At 32.6% G+C, this 22,063-nt stretch overlaps 2 protein-coding genes across 2 annotated transcripts; one reads left to right on the forward strand and one right to left on the reverse strand.

The window, feature by feature from the left end:
• Positions 1–2,215: 2,215 nt before the first annotated feature.
• Positions 2,216–8,831, reverse strand: LOC114401247 (putative lipase ROG1). Its single transcript, XM_028363713.1, has 12 exons — positions 8,414–8,831; positions 8,053–8,324; positions 7,800–7,867; positions 7,115–7,185; positions 6,195–6,437; positions 4,771–4,934; positions 4,615–4,670; positions 4,462–4,514; positions 4,254–4,371; positions 3,234–3,331; positions 2,584–2,711; positions 2,216–2,498 (listed from the first exon to the last, which is right to left on the reverse strand). The coding sequence occupies exons 2-11, from the start codon at positions 8,178–8,180 to the stop codon at positions 2,640–2,642; spliced, it is 1,071 nt and encodes a 356-aa protein (XP_028219514.1). The 5' UTR covers positions 8,181–8,324; positions 8,414–8,831; the 3' UTR covers positions 2,216–2,498; positions 2,584–2,639.
• Positions 8,832–17,533: 8,702 nt separating this feature from the next.
• LOC114401945 lies at positions 17,534–20,518 on the forward strand. Its single transcript, XM_028364514.1, has 6 exons — positions 17,534–17,679; positions 17,756–17,784; positions 17,836–18,284; positions 19,865–19,998; positions 20,074–20,265; positions 20,354–20,518. The coding sequence occupies exons 1-6, from the start codon at positions 17,554–17,556 to the stop codon at positions 20,516–20,518; spliced, it is 1,095 nt and encodes a 364-aa protein (XP_028220315.1). The 5' UTR covers positions 17,534–17,553.
• Positions 20,519–22,063: the final 1,545 nt, after the last annotated feature.

Below are 22,063 nucleotides of genomic sequence, written 5' to 3' on the forward strand. Positions count from 1 at the left end.
TGACACGGCAGGGTGGTGACTTTTTGAGAGAATATCAAATCATTCATTGCCTTCCAAATAAAATCCAAAGCCACACCAATTATAATGCTTCTGTGCATCTCTCCATGATTTTTATTAGTATGATTAGAAGCCAGCCAATCATGTAGGTGACTGTCAAAGAAGGCATATGAAGGCACCTTGGTTTGTTTAGGTTGAATTGTCAATTTGATTCTTAAAAGTGTATGTTAATTTTAATTTATTCCTTAAATATTAAAAAATTTAAAAAATGTCCTGAAAGTAATTTCTGTCGTTTATATTTGTCATTCGTTTTAGAGGTCTTTACATGTTGTTATTAAAATATAATTAAGAGTATGTTTGGTCCAATTTATTTTTAGCTTAATTTTTAAATTAAGCTTAAATAAAAATTGAAATAGAAATTAAGCTATTTTTTTTTAAAAAAAGTCATGAAATATAAGCTCTTATATAAAAAAAAGTATCTTTTTTAATGAAGGAAAATTAAAAACTAGTAACTTTTTAAAAAGTTAGCGTGAGGAGCTTCTTGTTAGCTTGAGCAGAGCTTATTTTACAAGCCCCTTCTTCGATATACAGTAAAGACAAATAACTTATAAGTTATTTTACAAGCAAGAAACTATTTTTTAAAACAAAAGTAGTTTAGACAAATACACTAAAAAAATAGAAATCTGTTTATTTTATTAATATAAGCGCTTATTTTAACTAATAAATTTAAGCAAACTGACATTTTATCTTTAGGTTAAAAGCAACTTAAAGTTCAAAGAAAATTGGGTCAAATATATCATAAATCTACGATATCATTAAAAAGAAATTTAATTTTTAGAGACCAAATTTTATTTTCATTATAACCTGCAAGAACCTATTTGAAACGAAAGATGAATATGAAAAGCAGAAGCTACTTTCAAGAATTTTTTTAGTTTATTAATATTGAGAGACTTCATATTTTTTAGGAACTAAATCGACTATTCTATCCTGTAGTTTTTAATGTAAGAAAATAATATATTTGCAGGTTTCCAAACTAGCCTATAGGGACTTTAGTAGGAAATTGAGGCGGACATGTAGAAATTCAATTAATAATGTTACTTGTCAGCAAGGAAAATAAACCATTAAATTGCATTAGCATCAAAATTAATCTCCTCTATAATTTTAGGTAAAATATTCACGGACTCCGTTTGTTGGGCAGCCAATTCTTTTAAAAGGAGTTTGTCTTTCCATCTCAATTCTCAAGGTGGCATCAAAGTTAGTCGAGTCAAGACAAATTTTGGGCATGAATTTATCATAAAGCTGTGCTATCTGTTACGAAAACAAAACACATGAATTACATGAAGAGTGAAATAAACGATTGTGATTTTTTATAGTAAATCCTGATTAAAAAAATTTGAAAACAATAAAGATAAAATTTGATACAAGCAGGTCGTGTGATTTTGACGAAAGACAAATTCATATAGCATTTTTCTTATCATAAATATTTTGTATAAAATCTTCGTTAATTGATAAATGATACAGAAAATAAGGAAATATGAGAAATAATGCTTTTTCTTCTTTTATAAAAATAAAGCTACTTAATGAAGTTTTAATAACTTCAAAAAAAAGTATCTGATACAACTTTCCCAAGTAATTAACATAAAAATAATAAACAAGTTCTATGTGAATTAAGTTAAGAAATGTCAAAATTAAGAAATCAAGTCACATTCCATCAAAAACAAAAAAGAAAGCAAAGAAATCATGTCACGCAGGTCCTGCATGAGCATGACTGTCGTGCTAGTAAATTCATACTAATGATTATTTTCCTTAATATCTTGATCGGAGTGGTACGCAGGTGATTTAACAACACGGCATTTCATCAATAATTCCCTAATGATTAAATTGAAAATTAACCAAAAGGAAAAGGTAATTAAGGATTATTTTTATAGGCTAAGAATTCCATTAAGTTAAAGAATGCTAGCCTAAGCATAAGGTGTGCAAAAAAGATAAATTTAAAGATAAATCAATGCTAAAATATAATATGACTAAATTATGCTTTCTTATACTAAATCAAATTGCCAAAGTCGAGAATGATGTGTGCCAAATGTACCGTCATTGTAAAGATATTTACAATGGTCAAATAATTAAAAATCATCGGTTGATTTTCAAAGTAGTTATTATTATAAAATATTAAAATCACAAATTTACTATACAAATCAATGTGATTGAATTCATAACATAAAAAATATTTGTTAGTTCATATAAATTAAATTCATATATATAACCTTTAAGGTGTATACATGAAAAATGGAATACATGAAATTTGGGTAAATAAATTTTATTGTCCCCGTGCATTCCACGGATTCCCCGACTAGTTCTGTACACATAGTAAATGTTGATCCATGAACAAAAATTAATTTTCTTCTATTTTTTGGGTTAGGAAACGACATTAACAACTAGAAACCACGTGGGATAGCAACTAATGGAGAACTTTAACACTCGGGGAACCAATTGTTTCCATCCTGCAACGAATTCAATTTTAGATAAATTCAATTATTGAGTATCAATCAGTTTACATAGAAATAGCGTAGTCATTTTAGATTTTACCTATGAGAAGCTTATATTCCCAAGCAGGGAACACACTTTAGAGACAAAAAAGGCTTCTAGACAAGAAAATAATCAATCATATGCTGGATAACATCTGCACCTTCTATTTGGGTGATTTGGTCTTTGACCTGTAAAACATTCGTAAAACAAAGAGGAAGAACATAAGCATGTAAAACAATGTATTACCATAAGAGTTTAAATAGTGATGAATTATGATTTATGATAGAGTGGATGTTTAGAACAGCTTCGAAGACTCTGGACCTGTTTGGATAAACTTTTCCAAAATCACTTCTAGGAGAAGAAAATAAAGAAAAATGAAACAAGTTTCTCTATAATTTAAAATTAGCTTATGCATATTTGAAATCATCTTTTTGAGAAGCTAATATGAGAAAGCTTATACATAAGTTAATTTTAGCTTATGAAGAAGTTCATTTTATTTTTTATTTTTATTTTCATCTCCTAGGAGTACTTCTGGAGAAGTTTATCTAAACAGGCTCATGTATTCAAAATCACATAAAAAACTACACAATACGCGACAGTGTATACTGCTTAGGACGTAAATCCAAACATCCAGATAGCCATATATCAAAATTTAAAGGATATGCACACAAACAAACATGGTGATAACAAGGGCAGTGCAAGACACAGACCTGAATGATAGTATGAGAAGCAAATCTATTCTTGCTATTGCGGAAGCTAACATCTACTTTTTCCCAAGACACTCGAGATAAGCCTGTTACAAGCCCCTCTGCAAGTGTTCATTCGAGTTAGAAATCTTACAGCTGGAAGAGAGTATAAGATAATATAAAGAAACAGATCTCCATGACTCTATAGCCCAAATTCAAGCAATGTTAATTATACATGGCAAGATCAACGGCAACAATAACAACCAAATCTTATCCTATTTCGTAGAGCCAACTATAATTATAAATGGATCAATAAAAAATACTGGGATCTACCAAATTTAGAACAAGTGGAGAATCATCTAGTGTGAGGACTTTTTTGGTCTCTCCTAATGTAGCCCGACCCCAATAAGTATTTAGGGGATTCTAGAAAGAAATTTGTCATTTTTTATTAGGGTTGTTTCCAGAAATTGTTTACCATTTCTCATGGTTCGGCTTCCCTCCATGAAAGATGTGTTATTCATTATTTGATTAGGATTAGTAGTCTATTACTACTATAAATAGAGGTTAGTGCATTGTACTTTTTTAATTATTTGTAATTATTACTCACCATATATCAATATTATATTCAAGTTTGTTTTTCCTTTTTTTTTTTCCCTTCCATCATCCCTACCTAAACCACTATAATTTCAATAGACTTGATGTTTATCTGAAAATGAAGGACAAAGAAAATCCCAAAATTTTAGACAATATTGCAACAGCAGGACAAAGAAAATAACAACATTTAGTGAACAACAGCATTAGGTTATTAATATCAGTTGTATTCTAGACAGAACTGATTGGCCAAAAAGTTATATAGAAGCAGAAAAGAAAGGGAAGGTCAATGATGTAACAGCACATGGTGTGGTGGAACACACAAAAACTACACGGACTGAACTTTCAAAACCAAGAAACCAAAGAGTTTTTAAAATTTACAAGACAACAACTGCAGATAAGGTGAACATCACTTTATATTAATTATAAAAATAAAGAGCAGAAGATGCAAACCTTCTATCTTGTCATAGCTGTAATCTTCTGTTGAGTCACACTGCTCAGCATCAGAACATGCTTTGCAATGCTCTTCATATACAACATGTGGATATTTTTCATTGATGGTATCCTTCCACTACCAACCAAATATTTTTACATCATTATATGATAACAGTGACCAATTAAATCAGGCAACACAAAAAGACAAGTCAGAAAATATACATACATTTGCAAGTTCACTCTGACGTCTGATGGATGATGTTCTCCAGCCAACAATATCTTTTTTTTTTATAAAGGAAAACCATAAAAAAGAATATGCAATGAAGAAAGCTGAATGCACATAGAATTAGTAGAAAGAAGAAGCAAATAAGAAGGATACGATCATAGTCCACATTTGAATATGCAAATCGGCGTTTGAAAGCACACAATGCAGACCTGCACAAAGAAATCAGAAGGCATGAAGATTCTTTAAAGGAATCAGACTCAACAAATTCCATATATAAAAGGAAACTAATGTAAGAAGCAACAAACATACATGAAATACAAATCACCGTAGTCTTGAACCATGCGTTCAAGCAATGGAGGTTTTCCTTCATCATCATCAGTAAGGAAAAGATGCCGACCTGTTCTTCTAAAAATAAAATGAATAACACAACTAGCAACCTTCTCAAAAGCAGGTACCCCCAAAAGAAATGGAACCTGAAATTCAAAAACCATTCACATATTTAAATACCCAAGTAGAAGGAGGTGATTTTAGTATCATGAAAATATCTCAGCCAAATGCAAGAACTTCATGTTCATCCCAGATAGATGGGAAGTCAAAGCCACACATAGATATCCCACATGTTGAATTTAATTTCAACAAGAACACTTTTGGTGCAAAACACATATATGTATTGCAGCATACTCTAAAAATATCTTCATAACAACCTATCAAAAGAAATCCATAAATAATCATTTGCTATAAAGGACAAATGTGATGGAGAAAGAAAGAGAACACTGATAGGAAGAAATTATTTACACCGGAAAAGTCTAGTTTCACCCCAACAGAAGCAGGTTAATTTTGTAACTTTTAATTATTGATTTGTATTACTTCCATCAGTTATTGAACCAAAGATCACAAGGTGCAAGATATATATTCTTCATCCATTTATAATTGATTTAGGGTACTCTTCCTGGGCCGTAAAGAGTACCTACCAACACTAATTCTTGGTTTGGTAGAATATGGGTACGAGTTGTAGGATGACAGTACAGTATAAATTGCATGAAATTGACAGGACAATAAATATAAGTTACCTAGCTGAGTAAACAGATTGATAGAAACCAGGTATTTTATTAGAAAGACTAAAGAGATTTCTACCCTCAATAAATTGCCTAACCTGCAGAACTTTGAGTGTCTGCACCTCCCAAAGGCCACAATCACAAATGGTCAGATACCTCTCTCTCTCTTCATCTCCCATCTTATCTATAGGCAGCATGCCTTATTTCTCTAATTATCCCAAGCCCAAACAAACTAACTCACTAATATAACTAACAAATAGCTAACTAACCTATTGTAACTAACTACTAATGGGGGTTACCTAACATAGATCTACATGGACAATTTGATTTGGAAAAAAAAAACAAGAAAGAAAGAAAACTAGGATAAAGACCTAACCATTGCACCAAGGCTTGTCCCTCAATACTTCTAAGTTGGTGATACATACGACAAAAGATAAATTACTCAAACCCCTACCTTACTGATTAAAGTCAATTTCGCTCTTGCATAATAAAGTATTATAGGTATTACATGTGACAAATAAGCCTCGTGCTTCCTTGGCAGATCAAAATTTTCCTACCTAATGTATATACAATGAATCTGGAAACTAAGCTGAGCTAGATTTATTACATTGCCAAAAGCTTTTTTGATCCCTATCATTATATTTGGGAAACATAAAGAAACATTCAAGATGTCAGTACCTGCTTATTTCCCCTTGATCCTAGATGAGGTGTGGCAACAGCAATGAAATTCATAGCCTCCAAGCCACCAATTGTACCCACAGAGCCCTCCTTACTTTCGTCATTGCATGAGTCCGCCATTGATCCTTTTTCAGGTGGCCTATACAGCCTCCCAATTGCATATCGTGCCACTAATCCTCCAACTGAGTGTGCAACAAAGGATATCTTACGCATATTTGGCTTTCTTTTAATCACTTCAAGTACCTAAGTGTTAAAGTTGTTGTCCATAGCAACAGTGATTATGTATCCAATATCAAGTTAGTAAAGATCTCAAATATTACATTTCTCTGGTTAAGACAGACTCCATTTGAACCTATAATAACACATTAAATTTATCCATCTCCAACATACATCAGAAATTGGCATATCAGCTTTCTTAGTTGAACTGCTGAACTGGTGAACAAACTTCAAGTTCCCTTCTCCAAATATATAGACTCAGATTTTCCCGTCTAAAAGTAGGGAACATTATATCCTTCCAGAATATTACTGTAGAAAGAGTTTCTTGTCCAATAAATTACTGATAAACATTTTATGAAAAGCTCCATGTAAAAAACTTTGTACAGGTTATGCTTTATCAATGACAGAGAGGATATGTAAAGAAATATTTGGTGCAGTATACTTCATATGATTTGTTACACAACTTCAATAATCAAATAATACTAGGATTATACTGACACAATGTTTACTTTTTTTTTTTCCTTTGCTTAAATACTCTAGTATTCCTTATTGTCTATCATAAGCACAATAACATTTATTATTAATAGTGACAAAGATTAGGTAACATAATCTACAGATAATGAATCTAGAGAAATTAGAGAAAATTGACATTCACATGACATGTAAATTCATTAAACAGGTCTCCTATATAGTCATATACTAACCTCTTCTGCTAATCTCTCTCCCATTACATCCACACCATCTAGTGTATGCATAGACACATTTCGTTCGCTACCTGGGTGAAAGAAGATGGAAACAGTAAAAGCAAGCACAATATACAAAATTTAAGTCCATTCTAGTTTCCAGAATAAATTAATATTCCAGAAAAAATTAATATCCCAGAAGAATGAAGTCAACTAATTCCGCAGACATACAAAATGGTCCAAGAGACATGAAAGATAATTAACATTCAAACTTAATACAATCCATAATGAAAAATTGATACATTATTTTGAATAACTTCTTAATGAAAGATATCTTCTCCACTATAAAAGAAAGAAAAAGAAGCTGCAAGTATAACATTGCACCAAAACACATCGAACATTCAAGAGGTCAAATCACAGTTGGGTTGGCCATAGACATTACAACCACAGTATCCTTTGAGTACGAAGAGTTCAGTTGTTAAAGTCTTGGGACGGTCAATTGATCACAAATCATCATTGATATGACTTTTAAGGTAATAATTATAAACTATAGAAGTCAATAAACTATCTATAAACGAGTTTGTGATTAGACAACACAACAGTTAAAAGACCTTACTGTGAACATAAATAAAATAATCTCATACACCATTAATCTCTTGTTTTGACCAGAACAATACAATCACCAAAGCTTTTCAAATAGCCTTACAGTGAACAAACACTTTATCTGGCAACTCCTTGACAAATTTCTCCGCAGCATATTTCCAATCCGTCTCACTGCAAGAACAAACAATTAACACACCAACCTCAAAATCAGTTAATTTCATCACACACACAAATGGAACCCACAAAGTAACAGTACTCAATTCAAAAAATCATTCCACAAAGCCTCAACACCAAATCAAATTGAACTACAGCACCAGCATTTCATCAAAATTCAAAATCCAAGTAAAGCATTATACCGTCCGAGAATTCCGTTCACCATTACAACGAGGTGATCCGCGGAGGAAGCGAGCGAGGGCTCCGAACTCCAAACGTCGCGGCTTCCATCAACCGCCGACTCCGACGCGCAAACCTCCTTCCCCTCCATTAGTGCAAATGAACCCAAGCTCTTCGCGAGAGGCGAAAATCGGAGCCCGAATCCGAAACCGATCGCTGCGCACAAAGCAGTGGTGAAAAATTCGAAAAATTTCTCGAATTTTCCCGAGACGGAGTCCGAATCCGAATCCGATCGCTGCGCACAAAGCAGTGGTAAAAAATTCAAAAAATTTCTCGAATTTTCCCGAGAAAATCGGAGAGAAAGCGCGAGAAAAGAAGAGAAACCTGATGACGGTGGTTGAAAAGAGAATCCCTCACGATGGTTTTGATTTTTGATTTGGTGTTATTTATACGGAGAGAAAAATTGGTTAGTTTTTTTTTTATTTTTGGGTGCGGGAGGGGAGTGATCGGTGACTGTTGTTACCTGAGAAGGAAGGAAACTAACACCGAAAACGATGGGACACGTGGCGGCACCGCAAGTGTTGGGAGTGTGTTGGGAAAGGGGAAAAAATATGAACGCTACTCTGAAATTGTGAAGTGAAGAACTTGATTGATGTCATGCTATGAATGACTGTGCATTTTGGTTTTGGATAACGGAAAGCGAAGGAATTGGGTTTTTTTATTTATTTATTTCCGCGGATCGAGGGAAATAATGGATGGTGCTTGCTGGTTTTGGTTGGGTTGCTTGAGAAAAACAACTTGGATTTGAAGAGAGAAAAGAGGAGGAGAAAATAAATATATAAATGAGAGATGGTAGTTAGATTTGATATTTTATGAACACACTTTTTTACTGTGTTTTTGTTTCCCTTGAATAAACCTTTTTGTCTTTATTGTAGTCCTTTATTTTTCTTAAAATTTAATTCATGTTATTAAATAACCGTGTTAACTAAAGATGTAACAAAAATATATAATCAAGTATATTTTTATTGATAAGTTGTGTTTAAAAATCCTTTGCAACTAACATCAACTATCTTAAATATATGAAAATTTAAAAGTATGATTAAAAAAAAATACATGTGACCACTTTGTCATACTTCTTAATATCATGAGAAATGAATGAATTGTTCACATCACTTTTATTTGATAGTAACTAGGGATCAAAGCAACAACAAAATTTTTTAAAGGATTAAAATAAAAAAAAAATCTTTAAAATATTAAAATCAAAACAAAAATCTTTAAAATATTAAAATCAAAAATCTATTTTATAAGAATCAAATGATTATTTAAGCTTATTTTTTTAAAGTATTATAAATTATAAAATTTTGTAGTTCTTATATATTTTTTTGGTACAAATTATGTTTTTATTTGGTGAACTTTGGTCGACTTTTATTTTTAGTTTAAACTTTTATTCGATTAATCTTATTTCTCAAATTATTTTTTATTTAATTTTTAATTCCTCTCATCAAATTTGTCCATCATGTGTCAATGAATTTTAAGTATTTTTATATATTTATAGAAATTTTATTCAAAACTATTAAAAATGCTTGGCATATCTTTCGTAATGCATTGAACCATTTTTTAGCCGTTAAAAATCCTTAAAAATTCATTTCTTCTTATATTTTGAGGAGCATGTGTCGGTTTTTTTTTTACCGTACTACACCCTCTCTCTCCAAAATATGCCTGATATACACTAGGTTGGGAATTTTTTTCCAAACTACACTTGTTTCAAGCTTTTCACGAAAGTCGGATTCTGGCACCCCGACTTCCCTTCTTCCTTCTTTTTTATAAATAAGTTTATATATCATTAAAATTAAATATTATATTATATAAAATTATTTTTAATTAATTTTAAAATTATTTATTTATTAAATTAATTTATGTAATATTATTTTATAATTTAATTTTGTTATTAAGAAAATGATATTAAATTTAAGTATTTTTGTTATATTATTTAAATTATTTAAGATATTTTTTGGGTGAATATATGTTTTAAACTCTGAATTTTGTATAATAATATATTTATTTTAGTAAATATTTATTTTGTATAATAATTTGAATTTTAAAATTTTTAATTTAACTATTTTACTAAATATAATTAGTTTATTTATGTTATTAGATTTAATTAAAAATGATAAAACTAAAGCTTTTAACAATTTATTTATATAAGAACATTATACTACGTCATCAATAAAATATTTAAACAATGACATTTGTCTAAGGAAAAACTTAAGATAAGGATACATTAGGACAATTATTTCTGCTATGACCATGTTGCCGGCAAAGTTCTTATTTTTTTCTACTTGCTCGTTCATGTTCGTCTTCGTCCATCTCAACAGGAATGCGAGTTGAAACGGGATGATCCTTTGCAATCCTCTTTCTCCTTGGATCAGGACCCCATTGATCTCCTTCATATTCTTGCCACATTGATTCGTGTGGCAATAAACCAAAGGAGTTGTCGTAGATGTGCAAAATGTGTTGTAAAGTGAATATCATCGGCACATAGGTCATGGGATCAACATTGACAGATTTACAGGCAGCCATGACGTGAGAACACGGTAAATGTTTAGCCTGATATTCACCACAATCACACTTTTGGGATTATAACATTACTCTAAACTTTCCAGGTGGTCTGGGTGTTTCAAGTGGGGATTGAGTCTCTGTTATAATAAAAGTGTGATTGTGTCTGTCGAATTCATTTACAATGTGTGTATTAGATTCTTGTTGATCACTATTGATTGCATCGAAGACGACTTCAGAATACTGTGAGCCGGAGTTGATCATTGCCTAAGTTTGTCGACCTCTATTAGCAAAGAGTTGTGCGGTCTTGAAATAGGTCTCCTCAACCAACGATGACACCGGCAAATATCTTGTGTTTTTTAACATGGAATTAACAGACTCCGACAAATTGGTAGTCATATGTCCCCAACATTTCCCCTCATCAAAGCATTGTACCCATTGAAATCCGCGACGTAATCGGCGTTTCCCCTCATCAAAGTATAAAATGTTGTGATAATGAGATCAAATATGTTTAAGTACCCCTGTAACGACATCATCAAATATGATTTGAACCCTTACAACTATGGTTAAGTACTCATGTTCTGCATTTTTTTAAAATTATGTCGAACACATTAATGATATTTATGACTCATTTTTTCTATAGCTTAAACGTCAAAGAATCCAAAAAAAAATTATTTCGTGCACTAGTTCCATGGAATAACACCTCAAAATACAAGTACAAAATTAATAAAAAACTATGATTTGGACCCTTGCAACTATGCTTAAGAGGCCATGTTCTGCATTTTTTTAAAATTATGTCAAACACATTAATGATATTTGTGACTCATTTTTTCTATAGTTTGAATGTCAAAGAATCCAAAAAAAATTATTTCGTGCACCAGTTTCATGGACTTGCACCTCAAAATACAAGTACAAAATAAAAAAAACTATGATTTGGACCCTTGCAACTATGCTTTAGTACCCATGTTCTGCATTTCTTTAAAATTATGTCAAACACATTAATGATATTTGTGACTTATTTTTTCTATAGTTTGAACGTCAAAGAATAAAAATAAAATTATTTCGTGCACCAGTTCCATGGAATAACACTTCAAAATACAAGTACAAAATAAAAAAAAACTATGATTTGGACCCTTACAACTATGGTTAAGTACCCGTGTTCTGCATTTTTTTTCAAATCATGTCGAACACATTAATGATATTTGTGACTCATTTTTTCTATAGTTTGAACGTCAAAGAATAAAAAAATTATTTCGTGCACCAATTCCATAGAATAACACCTCAAAATACAAATACAAAATAAAAAAAATATGATTTGGACACTTTTTCCATGGTAATAACGTCAAAAACTCCAAAAAAAAATATTTGTGACACACTACAATTTTCACAAATCAATTTTTTTTACTCTGAAATTATAATGGACTTCTGCTGTATCAATTATCAGGGATAAATCACAGTCGAAATTGACAACACTCGGCAATTTCCATAGGTCTCTAAAAAAATAAATGTCTCACCAGTAAAACTGACATGACATGGACTACTCAATTTTTTTTCACTTTGATAATTATAATGGACTTATACTCCATCAATTACCAGAGATAAATCATAGTCAAAATTGACAACACTAAGCAATTTACACACGTCTCTAAAAAAATAAATGTTGCACCAGTAAAACTGACATGACATGGACAACTCAATTTTTTTCACTCTGATAATTATAATGGACTTCTGCTCCATCAATTACCAGGGATAAATCACAGTTGAAATTGACAACACTCGGCAATTTCCACACATCTCTAAAAAAATTAATGTCGCACCAGTAAAATTGACGTGGCGTGGACAACTAAGTTTTTTTTCACTCAGTTGTTTTTTTCACTCAGCAATTTGCACATTATGGACCCTTGTAAATATGCTTAAGTGTTCATTTACCCGTTCATCTAAATGCACAGTTAACTAGTGACTCACTCAACTATAACCAAATTCTATAAATACCACTACAACTAAAGACATTCGTAACAATTTCAAATTTTCATCTCAATCCCTACCACAATGTGTCACCTAACTACATATGTTTGTGTTTACTACGACGACCAAATTTGCAATACTAATGAGGGCACCACCTTCGTTAGTAACAACACAAAAACTTTCATGGTCGACAAGGTCATAACCTTTACACAATTGCTTGAACTTGTTCACCAAAAACTAAACATTGACCAAGAACAACATATCCAACATCTCCATTTTCGGTGCCCTATATTTGAGCCAGGACAACGTTATATGTACACATCTTTTATTCTGCGAGATGATGCTGATGTTCGACAAATGTTCAACATTTGTGACAACAACCCATCACTACCATTTGTGGAGTTATTTGCCTTAATCTGTCACAATAATAACCCACCAGGCAACCAACATGGCTCAACCTCTAATCTTGAGGACTTATCAAGTGAATACAAGACTTGTTGGCTCAAAAACCATGATAGTGATACGAACTCCTCTTTCGGGCCCGAAGAAAGTAACCTGTCTCCATCCCAAGAACCTATATTCAAACAGGATTGGTAATCTACGGATCATTCATGTCTAAGTTATTTCTTCTTTGAGATTTTCATGTAATGTCTTATGTCTGTCTTCAGTTATCACTTTACGTATTGAAATAATTTTTCCTTTAAATTTAAATTTGCAATTTTCAGTTTACCCACTTTTACTGTAGTAGTTGACATGGTAACATAACTGTCAAAATTCACAATACTTTGTCATTTACACTACACTGTTTTTAAAAATTAAATGTCTCATCGACAAAATTGACATGAAATGGACAACTCATAATCTCTTTATTCACTCTGAAAATAATTATGAACGTTTGCTGCTTTAATTACAAGGAAAAAATCACAATCCAAATCGACAATACTCTGCAATTTGCATACGTCTCTAAAAATTAAATGTCTCACCTGCAAAACTGTCATGAAATGGACGGCTCATAATCTCTTTATTCACTCTGAAAATCATCATGAACGTCTGCTGCTTTAATTACATGGGAAAATCACAGTCCAAATTAACAACACTCTGCATTATGAGCTGTCCATTTCATGTCAGTTTTACAGGTGAGACATTTAATTTTTAGAGATGTGTGCAAAACTGACATGAGATGGACAACTCATAATCTCTTTGTTCACTCTGAAGTTATAATGGACATCTGCTACATCACTTACTAGGGAAAAAGAAACATTGGATTCCAATACACATTAACGTGGCAGAATACTCATACAACTATAAATAACACAACACAGACACAATACAAACACACAATCTCACACAGCATAATTTCACAAACCAAATTCAATCTTATTACTATGTCATTTTTTGGAGAAACAAGCAGTCAGACCATTACTAACTCCAGATTAGCTTTTATTTTTTCAAATGGATCAATCAGTTACAACCAAACTGGTGTTTATTTTCAAAGTCTCATTCCAACACCAATGCGAGTTTCTAACAACTGTTCTTTTGATACACTCAAGCGTAGAATGCACAACACCCTTCAACTAACCAACGATCAATTACTGGATGAAATCTACTACCGACAACCATTCATAGATCCAGGTCAACAATATTTTTTTCAATCTTTACAATTGAAAAATGATGATGTTTACACAATGTTAATGTGCAATGAGCAATACTCGTGTGTTGGCCCTATAGAATCATTATGTACCATTATTAGAACACCGGATGCTATACTGAACCTGCTTCAATCAACCCTTACTCCTACTCATGATGCAATTATGTATTACGGAAAGTGGAACATACCACGTCAAGTTGAGTTTTTGGGTTACTCCTTTACTGGACCTAATCCAATAAGATTTGGCATTCCTTCGGGATGTGGTATGGAGAAACTCAAGGATTTAATCAAGCAAGTTACACCTACAGGGGTTCCCCCTAATGGAATTCACGGATCACAATTGGTTAGACGATTGTTCTTTCAACAACCAGGTCATTCTAAGTATTCCGAAAATTTGATTGAATATGACATAACAGAATTGAAAAATGATGAAGACGTGCTAAAGGTGTTAGCACAATCCAACTATTGGAAACGATTCTGCACAATAAAAATTTTGGCTATTTTTAGCAAATCAGTAATCTAAATAAAAGAAGACATGTATTGTGCAGAACATATTTCAGATCCTCATTAGTTTTGTTATGTTTGCGTTGTAATTGTAATTTTTAATATGTTTCATTATTGTTGAGTATCATTTCAGTTACTGTAATTTGAGTATTTTGTCTATGACAGATTTGTCATATATTATTTTGCGGTGTCTTTTTATTATTGTATTTTAATACTACTAACTAATTTTATTATTTTTTAATTACAAGAACATTCAAAAATTAACAAAACATAAATTTAACTGCACAATTACATATAACAAAATAAAAAATTGTACTATAATTTTATCCAATTTTTATATTTTTCTTTATATGTATATTTCTCTTTAAAAAAATTATAAAATAATGTTACATAAATTAATTTAATAAATAAATAATTTTAAAATCAATTAAAAATAATTTTATATAATATAATATTTAATTTTAATAATATATAAACTTATTTATAAAAAAAAAGGAAAGTCGGGGTGCCAGAACCCGACTTTCATAAAAAGCTTGAAACATGTGTAGTTTGGGAAAAAATTCCTAAACTAGTGTATATAAGACATATTTTGAAGAGAGAGAGGGTATAGTACGGTAAAAAAAAATCACATGTGTCTCCAAGTCCCAACCAAAACCAGCAACACCATCAACCTAAACCTATCATGGCATACCCTCCTCCAGCCCCACCCAAATGGATCTTCCCCGAGTAGCATCAATTCCTGAACAACGTTGAACAAGGAAAATACGTGGCACAATATTTTTAGTAGAGTTTATTCATTTTTTGAATAAGGAGCTTTAATATTTTTTAGTAAAGATTCTGAATATTTTGATGTGAGATAACTTTATTTAAGTCAAATTAAATCATTATAAGTAATAAAATAATTTAAAATATTTATTCATTACAATTATATATTTAAGACTTAAATTCAAAATCATTATTTAATAATTTATATATATATATATATATTATATTAATATAAAATATTCATCAATTTTATTAATAGTTAATTTCTATTAAAAATTCACTAGCCACCTTTAATTACATCTTATGTCCTATGGTATTTAATAAAATTTTATTTTTTTTTATAAATTTTAATCAATAATAAAAAATATTAGCACTCCTCCTTCTTAAAGGTTATATGAGATGATTTTTAAAAGAAAAAAAAATAAATAAAAGCGGTGGATGTTTTAAAACACCGACCTGAAAACGTACCCCCAACACCCGGGTAGGTAAGGATGAAGGATTTTACAACAAAATTTAATTATGCTTTTGTTTTTTATTTTTTAATTTACACTAGATAGTGTGTGATTTTATTTTCCAACGTTTAGTTTTAAAATCAAGTAAATTTATTTTTTATTTTCATATATTTTCTAAATATTTGAAGTTTATGAGTGATTAAATTTAAGTAAAATTAGTTTGAAAGAATATAGAATATAAAATTTTTCCATGACTTAAGGGTAAGTATTCTTATTTATAATATATGAATTAATTACACTTTATTTTTTTGACATCTGCTTATAATTATTTTTATCTTATTTTAATGATCACATGCACTCCTGTTTCTTACAAGATTACTATGTATTACCGTTATCTATTTAACCTAAACAAGCATGCATTTTCATTTCTTTTTTACCTTTGTTGCACTTGATTTTAAGTAATTAGTTTTGTATCCATATTGATTTTAGGATTTTAAAAAGATGAATAATTTTTTTAATAAAGTTTTAAAGTTTACACTATGTTCAAAAACATCATTTCATTCCTTACAGAAAATCATCATTTCATCTACTAAGGCTCTAATCGATATAGTTGCAAGTTTTTGGTTTTTAATTTTTAAAACCAAACGCATTTAGTAAAAATGAAGTTAAATTGATTTTTAATTCAATTTCAAAGCAATTTTACATTCATCATTAAAATCAAGAAAAAAAAATACTTTGTGAACTTGATTTTTAGTTTTAAAAAGCACATTTTTATCACCATCACCATACCACCACCACCATCACTCCCATTGTTGTCGCCACCGTTCCACCACAACCACAACCACCACCACCCATAGCACATTGTCACCATTATTGATGTGATCCTGAGTAGGAGTGGATCGCTTGATACAGGCTACAGAGATTTGGATGACGCCACTTTCAGTGAAGGAAGATAAGTCAGGGTAGACGCCACAAAGATTATCTTGATAAATCTTGAGATTGGTTCAACAAGGAACCCAAAGAGAAGCTCTCACCAAATTTTATGAAAATGCCAAAAGTTTTTTTATTGAAAACAAAAACCAATACATATAGTGTATCTGAACAAAAAAATAAAAATAAACATGGGTCTTGTAAACAGTTTGGGCCAAAATTACAATAAATAAAAGAGTGTTGCTAGGTGCACCCAGCAAAAATTTGAAATGCCAAAATTGCCCCTATCAGCTTTCTTCCTTAAAAATGACATTTCTTTTCCGGAACAACATTTTACTCCATTTTCAAAAAGCTTTATTCTCATTTTCCACTTTTTCCTGCGGCATTGTCTCTGGTTCGTGGGGGTAGCAAGGTTGAGTGCAGCGGTGAAGGTGAAGTTTCCGGCGTCAAGCTTTGCGGTGGTCGGTGGCGGCAAACAAGGTACGCAGATGGCGTTTGTTCGTCGCGGACGTACGGATGGCTTCCGGATCAAGTTGATCCGTAAAAAGCTTACGGATCAAATTGATCCATAAGTGTATTATTTTTTGTATTTGCTGTTTTTGCATCTGTTTTTGCATTTTTGCATCTGTTTTTTCATTTATTTTCCTTTTTTATTTTAAATTACTAATTTTTTTGTATGGTCATTTTTTGTTTGATTTGGTTAGATGGATGAAGATGAGTGGATGTATGAAATAATGTCTGAACGAGCGGATATGGATTATGAAAATGCAGAATCATGTGGTGCGAATGAACCACATGTTGATTGTTCGGATGCGTTCAAGACTTCTCAGGTTATAATGTTAATGCTTGTCATATATTTAATAAAATGAATACTGGTAGAAAACTTAAATTATGTGGATTTTGTAGGTGTTTGAGTGCCGAGAGGATGTTTTGCGGTGGGCTCAATCCGTGGCTCTTGAAAATGGATTTGTGGCAGTGATTTTAAGGTCAGACACAAACACAGGTAGTAGAGGAAGGAGTACGTTTGTGTTAATTGGCTGTGAAAGGAGTGGCGAGTATAAGTGTAGGAAAAAAGAATTTATCAGAAGAGACACTGGGACTAGGAAATGTGGGTGTCCCTTCAAGCTTCGTTGCAAGCCAGTGGCTGGAGGAGAAGGCTGGATGGTGAAGTTGATTTGTGGAGTGCATAATCATGAATTGGCCAAGTCATTAGTTGGACATCCATATGCGGGGCAATTGACTAAAGCTGAAAAAACACTTATTGCTGATATGACGAAGTCCATGGTGAAGCCAAGAAACATTTTGCTAACTCTGAAGGAACACAATGCCAATAGCTGTACGACTATTAAACAGATATACAATGCAAGAAGTGCATTCCGTTCTTCCATAAGAGGAAGCGATCTTGAAATGCAACATCTGATGAAGCTTCTTGAACGTGATCAATATATTTATTGGCACAGAATAAAGGATGAAGACGTGGTTCATGATATCTTCTGGTGTCACCCTGATTCAGTGAAGTTAGTCAACGCATGCAATTTGGTGTTTTTGATAGACAGCACCTACAAAACAAACCGGTATAGACTCCCATTGCTCGATTTTGTTGGGATGACACCGGCTGGGATGACATTCTCTGCCGGTTTTGCATATGTGGAGGGTGAACGCGTTAATAATTTGGTATGGGCTTTACAACGCTTTCAAGGCCTTTTTTTAAATCGTGATGCCCTCCCTGGAGTTATTGTCACTGACAGAGACCAAGCATTGATGAATGCAGTGAAAGATGTATTCCCTGAATGCACAAATTTGTTGTGCATCTTTCACATAAACAAGAATGTGAAGGCTAAATGTAAATCACTAATTGCACAAAAAAATGCTTGGGATTATGTCATGGATTGCTGGGGATCTTTGACTAATTGTCCTTCAGAACAACAGTTTGATGAATGCCTGAAGAAGTTCGAAGTAGCTTGCGCACCTTGGCAAATATTTGTTGACTATGTCAAGGAAACATGGATAATACCACACAAGGAAAAATTTGTTTCCGCCTGGACTAATAAGGTGATGCACTTAGGAAACACAACAACAAACAAGTATGAAACTGTTCAACTATTTCTATTAACATTGAAAAATTTATGGAATTGTATTATTGTATATGTTTATTTTTATTTGTGTATTTGAAATGTAGGGTTGAATCTGCTCACTCGTCTTTAAAAAGACTGTTACAAAATAGCATTGGAGACTTATGCAGTGTGTGGGATGCCGTGAACAACATGATTACGTTGCAGCATACACAGATTAAAGCATCATTTGAAACAAGTACACATGTCGTTGGACATGTGTTCCAAAAAACCTTATACAGGAGGCTGCTTGGAATGGTTTCAAGGTATGCTTTAAATCAGATTGCTGCTGAATTTGAGCGTGTTCACTATGCTGGCAAGAATCCCTCAAGTTGTGGTTGCGTGGTGAGAACCACGCTTGGTCTTCCTTGTGCTTGTGAGCTATCCAAATATGTTGGTGGTTGCATCCCACTTGATTCAATTCATATGTTCTGGAGGAGACTTAGTTTTTCAGACCAAGGGTTATCTTAGCCCGACGTGGACATCAAGGACGTAATGGAAACAATATACCAAAAATTCGAAGAACTTGATGTTTGTGGCAAGTTTACTCTAAGAAGTAAACTTTGGGAAATTGCACACCTTGATCAGAATTCGATGTGTCCTCCTCCAGCAAAGGTTAACACAAAGGGGGCACTGAAGAAAACTACGAGTAGGAACCCAAGGTCAACAAAGCGCGATCCATCTTATTGGGAGTATGTACATGCCTTTGAATCACAACAAAATAGCAATTCGTCCGTGAGACGTACTGCATCATCCTCTGAGCAACCGAATCGAAGAACGATGATGCCCATGTTGGACCAGTTTCAGCCATTTATGCATGACTTCATTGATAAGATTGTTGATGTCAAAGGTGATGGTAACTGTGGATATCGGTTGGTTGCCAGTTTATTAGGTATAGGTCAAGACTCTTGGTCGGTGGTCCGCAACCATCTGCTTAAAGAACTTGCCAATTTCTCAAAAGACTATATCAAGCTCTTTGGTGGCACGGAGAGATATGAGGAATTAAGGATGTCACTACTTGTTGATGGGTTAACCAAGGTATGTAATTTATGAATTTGATTTTTAAGACTTTAGTTTGAAATTAAGTTTGACGTGTACATTTGTTTTATTCAGGTGACAACGGATAAGTGGATGGATATAACGGACATGGGACATGTCATTGCATCAAGGTATAACGTAATCGTTGTATCCTTGTCTAAACAACAAAGCATGACATTCTTTCCCCTTAGAAGTCAACCGTTGACAAATTCTTCATTGCATCGTATAATTCGTATCGGTCATGTGTATGACAATCATTTTGTGGAGGTACATTGTAGATATGAAGTGTGTTTTTTTATGATTATGCAATGACTTTTGTAGGATTGAGTTAACATTTTTTTCGTATACACAACAGGTTTATTTAAAAGAACGTTGTCCCTTACCGCCTGTATCATTGTTATGGTCTAGCAATTGTCATCCGCAGGCGAAGTCATGGCCAAATCCATATATTAGCATAATGCAGCATTATAAGAGCTTCGTGATGTTCAAGAGAGACTATGTTGACTTAAATGATGATTGAACATGTAATTTATAAATGCCTGATCGTTTTGAACATGTAATTTATTTGTTACGTCCACAACAAAATTATTACTTAATTCTAAAAAAGCATGTATGATATATCGTTGTCTGACTTGACTACACATTGTGGAAAACCGTGTTTGATAAATTGTTGTCTGCATTAACATAAAGCGCGTGAAAGGACCCTGCACAACATGACTACACATGCAGATCTGATGCAAGCTAAAGCATGTCATGTCATTTGTGTAGTTGACAACACATACAGAAAGCATGTGCATGCGTATTTTCAATCTTTAAAAAATGCAGCACTAATATTAAAACTCATCTATATATATGGCACAACCTAACCTTGTAAGAAAGCACAAGTTTCAGTATCAACCCAAGTCTTACAAAAAACTATGGCATTCTTGGGAGAGACAAGTAGTCAGACAGTTGTGAACTCCACATTAGGTTATATTTTTCCAAATGGATCCATTGTTCACAACGACAGTGGTGTTTCCTTCCAAGCTTCCACTCCAGTTCCCATTCGAGTACCTAACGGGTGTGATTTTCAAACGTTAAAAACCAGAATACACTTAAGCTAACCGACAAGCAATTTTTGGATGAAATTTACTACCGGCAACCTTTCACGTATGCAGGTAATCAATTTCGGTTTCAATGTAAGCAACTGAAAGATGATGCTGATGTTAACACAATGTTAATGTGTAATCATGAATTTTTGTTTGTTGGTCTGATTGAGTTATTATGCAGCATTGCTAGAACCCCAGATGGTATTTTAAACTTACTTGAAACTACTATGACCCCTACTCATGATGCCCTGCTATATTACAATGGGAGGTGGAACATGTCACGCCAAAATGAATTTGTAGGTTACTCGTTCACAGGAAAAAATCCCAAAAACTTTGACATTCCCATCGGATGTACCATGGATGAACTGAAGGATTTGATCAAACAAGTTGCGCCTCGTGGGATTCTCCCTTATGGTGTTGATGAAACATAAATGGTAACGCGATTGTTTTTTGGAAACCAAGTCACCATGAGTATTAAGAAAAAGTTATAAAATTTGAAATAATTGAACTCAAAACCAACGAGGACGTGATGAAGGTGCTCATTGAGTCTAACTACTGGAAAAAGATTGGGCCAATAGAAATTTTATCTGTTTTCAGTAAACCTTTACCGCAAATGGAAGACGAGTTGTCCTTGTCGCAAAATTAGCATGAGTTAGTTAGTTGTAGTATTTTATGAAAATTTAATTTCGTTCGACTATGTTGAAGTTAATGTACTGTTTGAATTCATGTATTGCATAATCGTTTTCAATTACAAGAATCTCAACTAAAAAAATAGATTTCTATATATAACAAACTAATTAATAAATTGTTTTTCTTCTTACGGATCAACTTGATCCGTACGTTGATCCGTAAGAAGAAAAACAAGCAGGGGCAATTTTGCCATTTAAGAGCTTTGCTAGGTGCACCAGCAATAATGCTGGGTGCACCTAGCAACACTCTAAATAAAAATTATTAATAAAAATAGAACATATTTGACA

This window comes from Glycine soja, chromosome 20 (assembly GCF_004193775.1).
Source record: "Glycine soja cultivar W05 chromosome 20, ASM419377v2, whole genome shotgun sequence".
Taxonomy (NCBI): domain Eukaryota; kingdom Viridiplantae; phylum Streptophyta; class Magnoliopsida; order Fabales; family Fabaceae; genus Glycine; species Glycine soja.

Bases quoted from the DNA above. Each gene is read 5' to 3' on its own strand.
- LOC114401247 (XM_028363713.1), bottom strand. From the start codon at position 8,180: ATGGAGGGGAAGGAGGTTTGCGCGTCGGAGTCGGCGGTTGATGGAAGC. The intron at 7,868-8,052 runs GTATAATGCTTT...TTGTTCTTGCAG, and splicing joins GTGAACGGAATTCTCGGACG to TGAGACGGATTGGAAATATG. The intron at 4,671-4,770 runs GTATGTTTGTTG...TTCTTTGTGCAG, and splicing joins TACGGTGATTTGTATTTCAT to GTCTGCATTGTGTGCTTTCA.
- LOC114401945 (XM_028364514.1), top strand. From the start codon at position 17,554: ATGGATGAAGATGAGTGGATGTATGAAATAATGTCTGAACGAGCGGAT. The intron at 17,785-17,835 runs GTGGGCTCAATC...AGTGATTTTAAG, and splicing joins TGCCGAGAGGATGTTTTGCG to GTCAGACACAAACACAGGTA. The intron at 20,266-20,353 runs GTACATTGTAGA...TATACACAACAG, and splicing joins ATGACAATCATTTTGTGGAG to GTTTATTTAAAAGAACGTTG.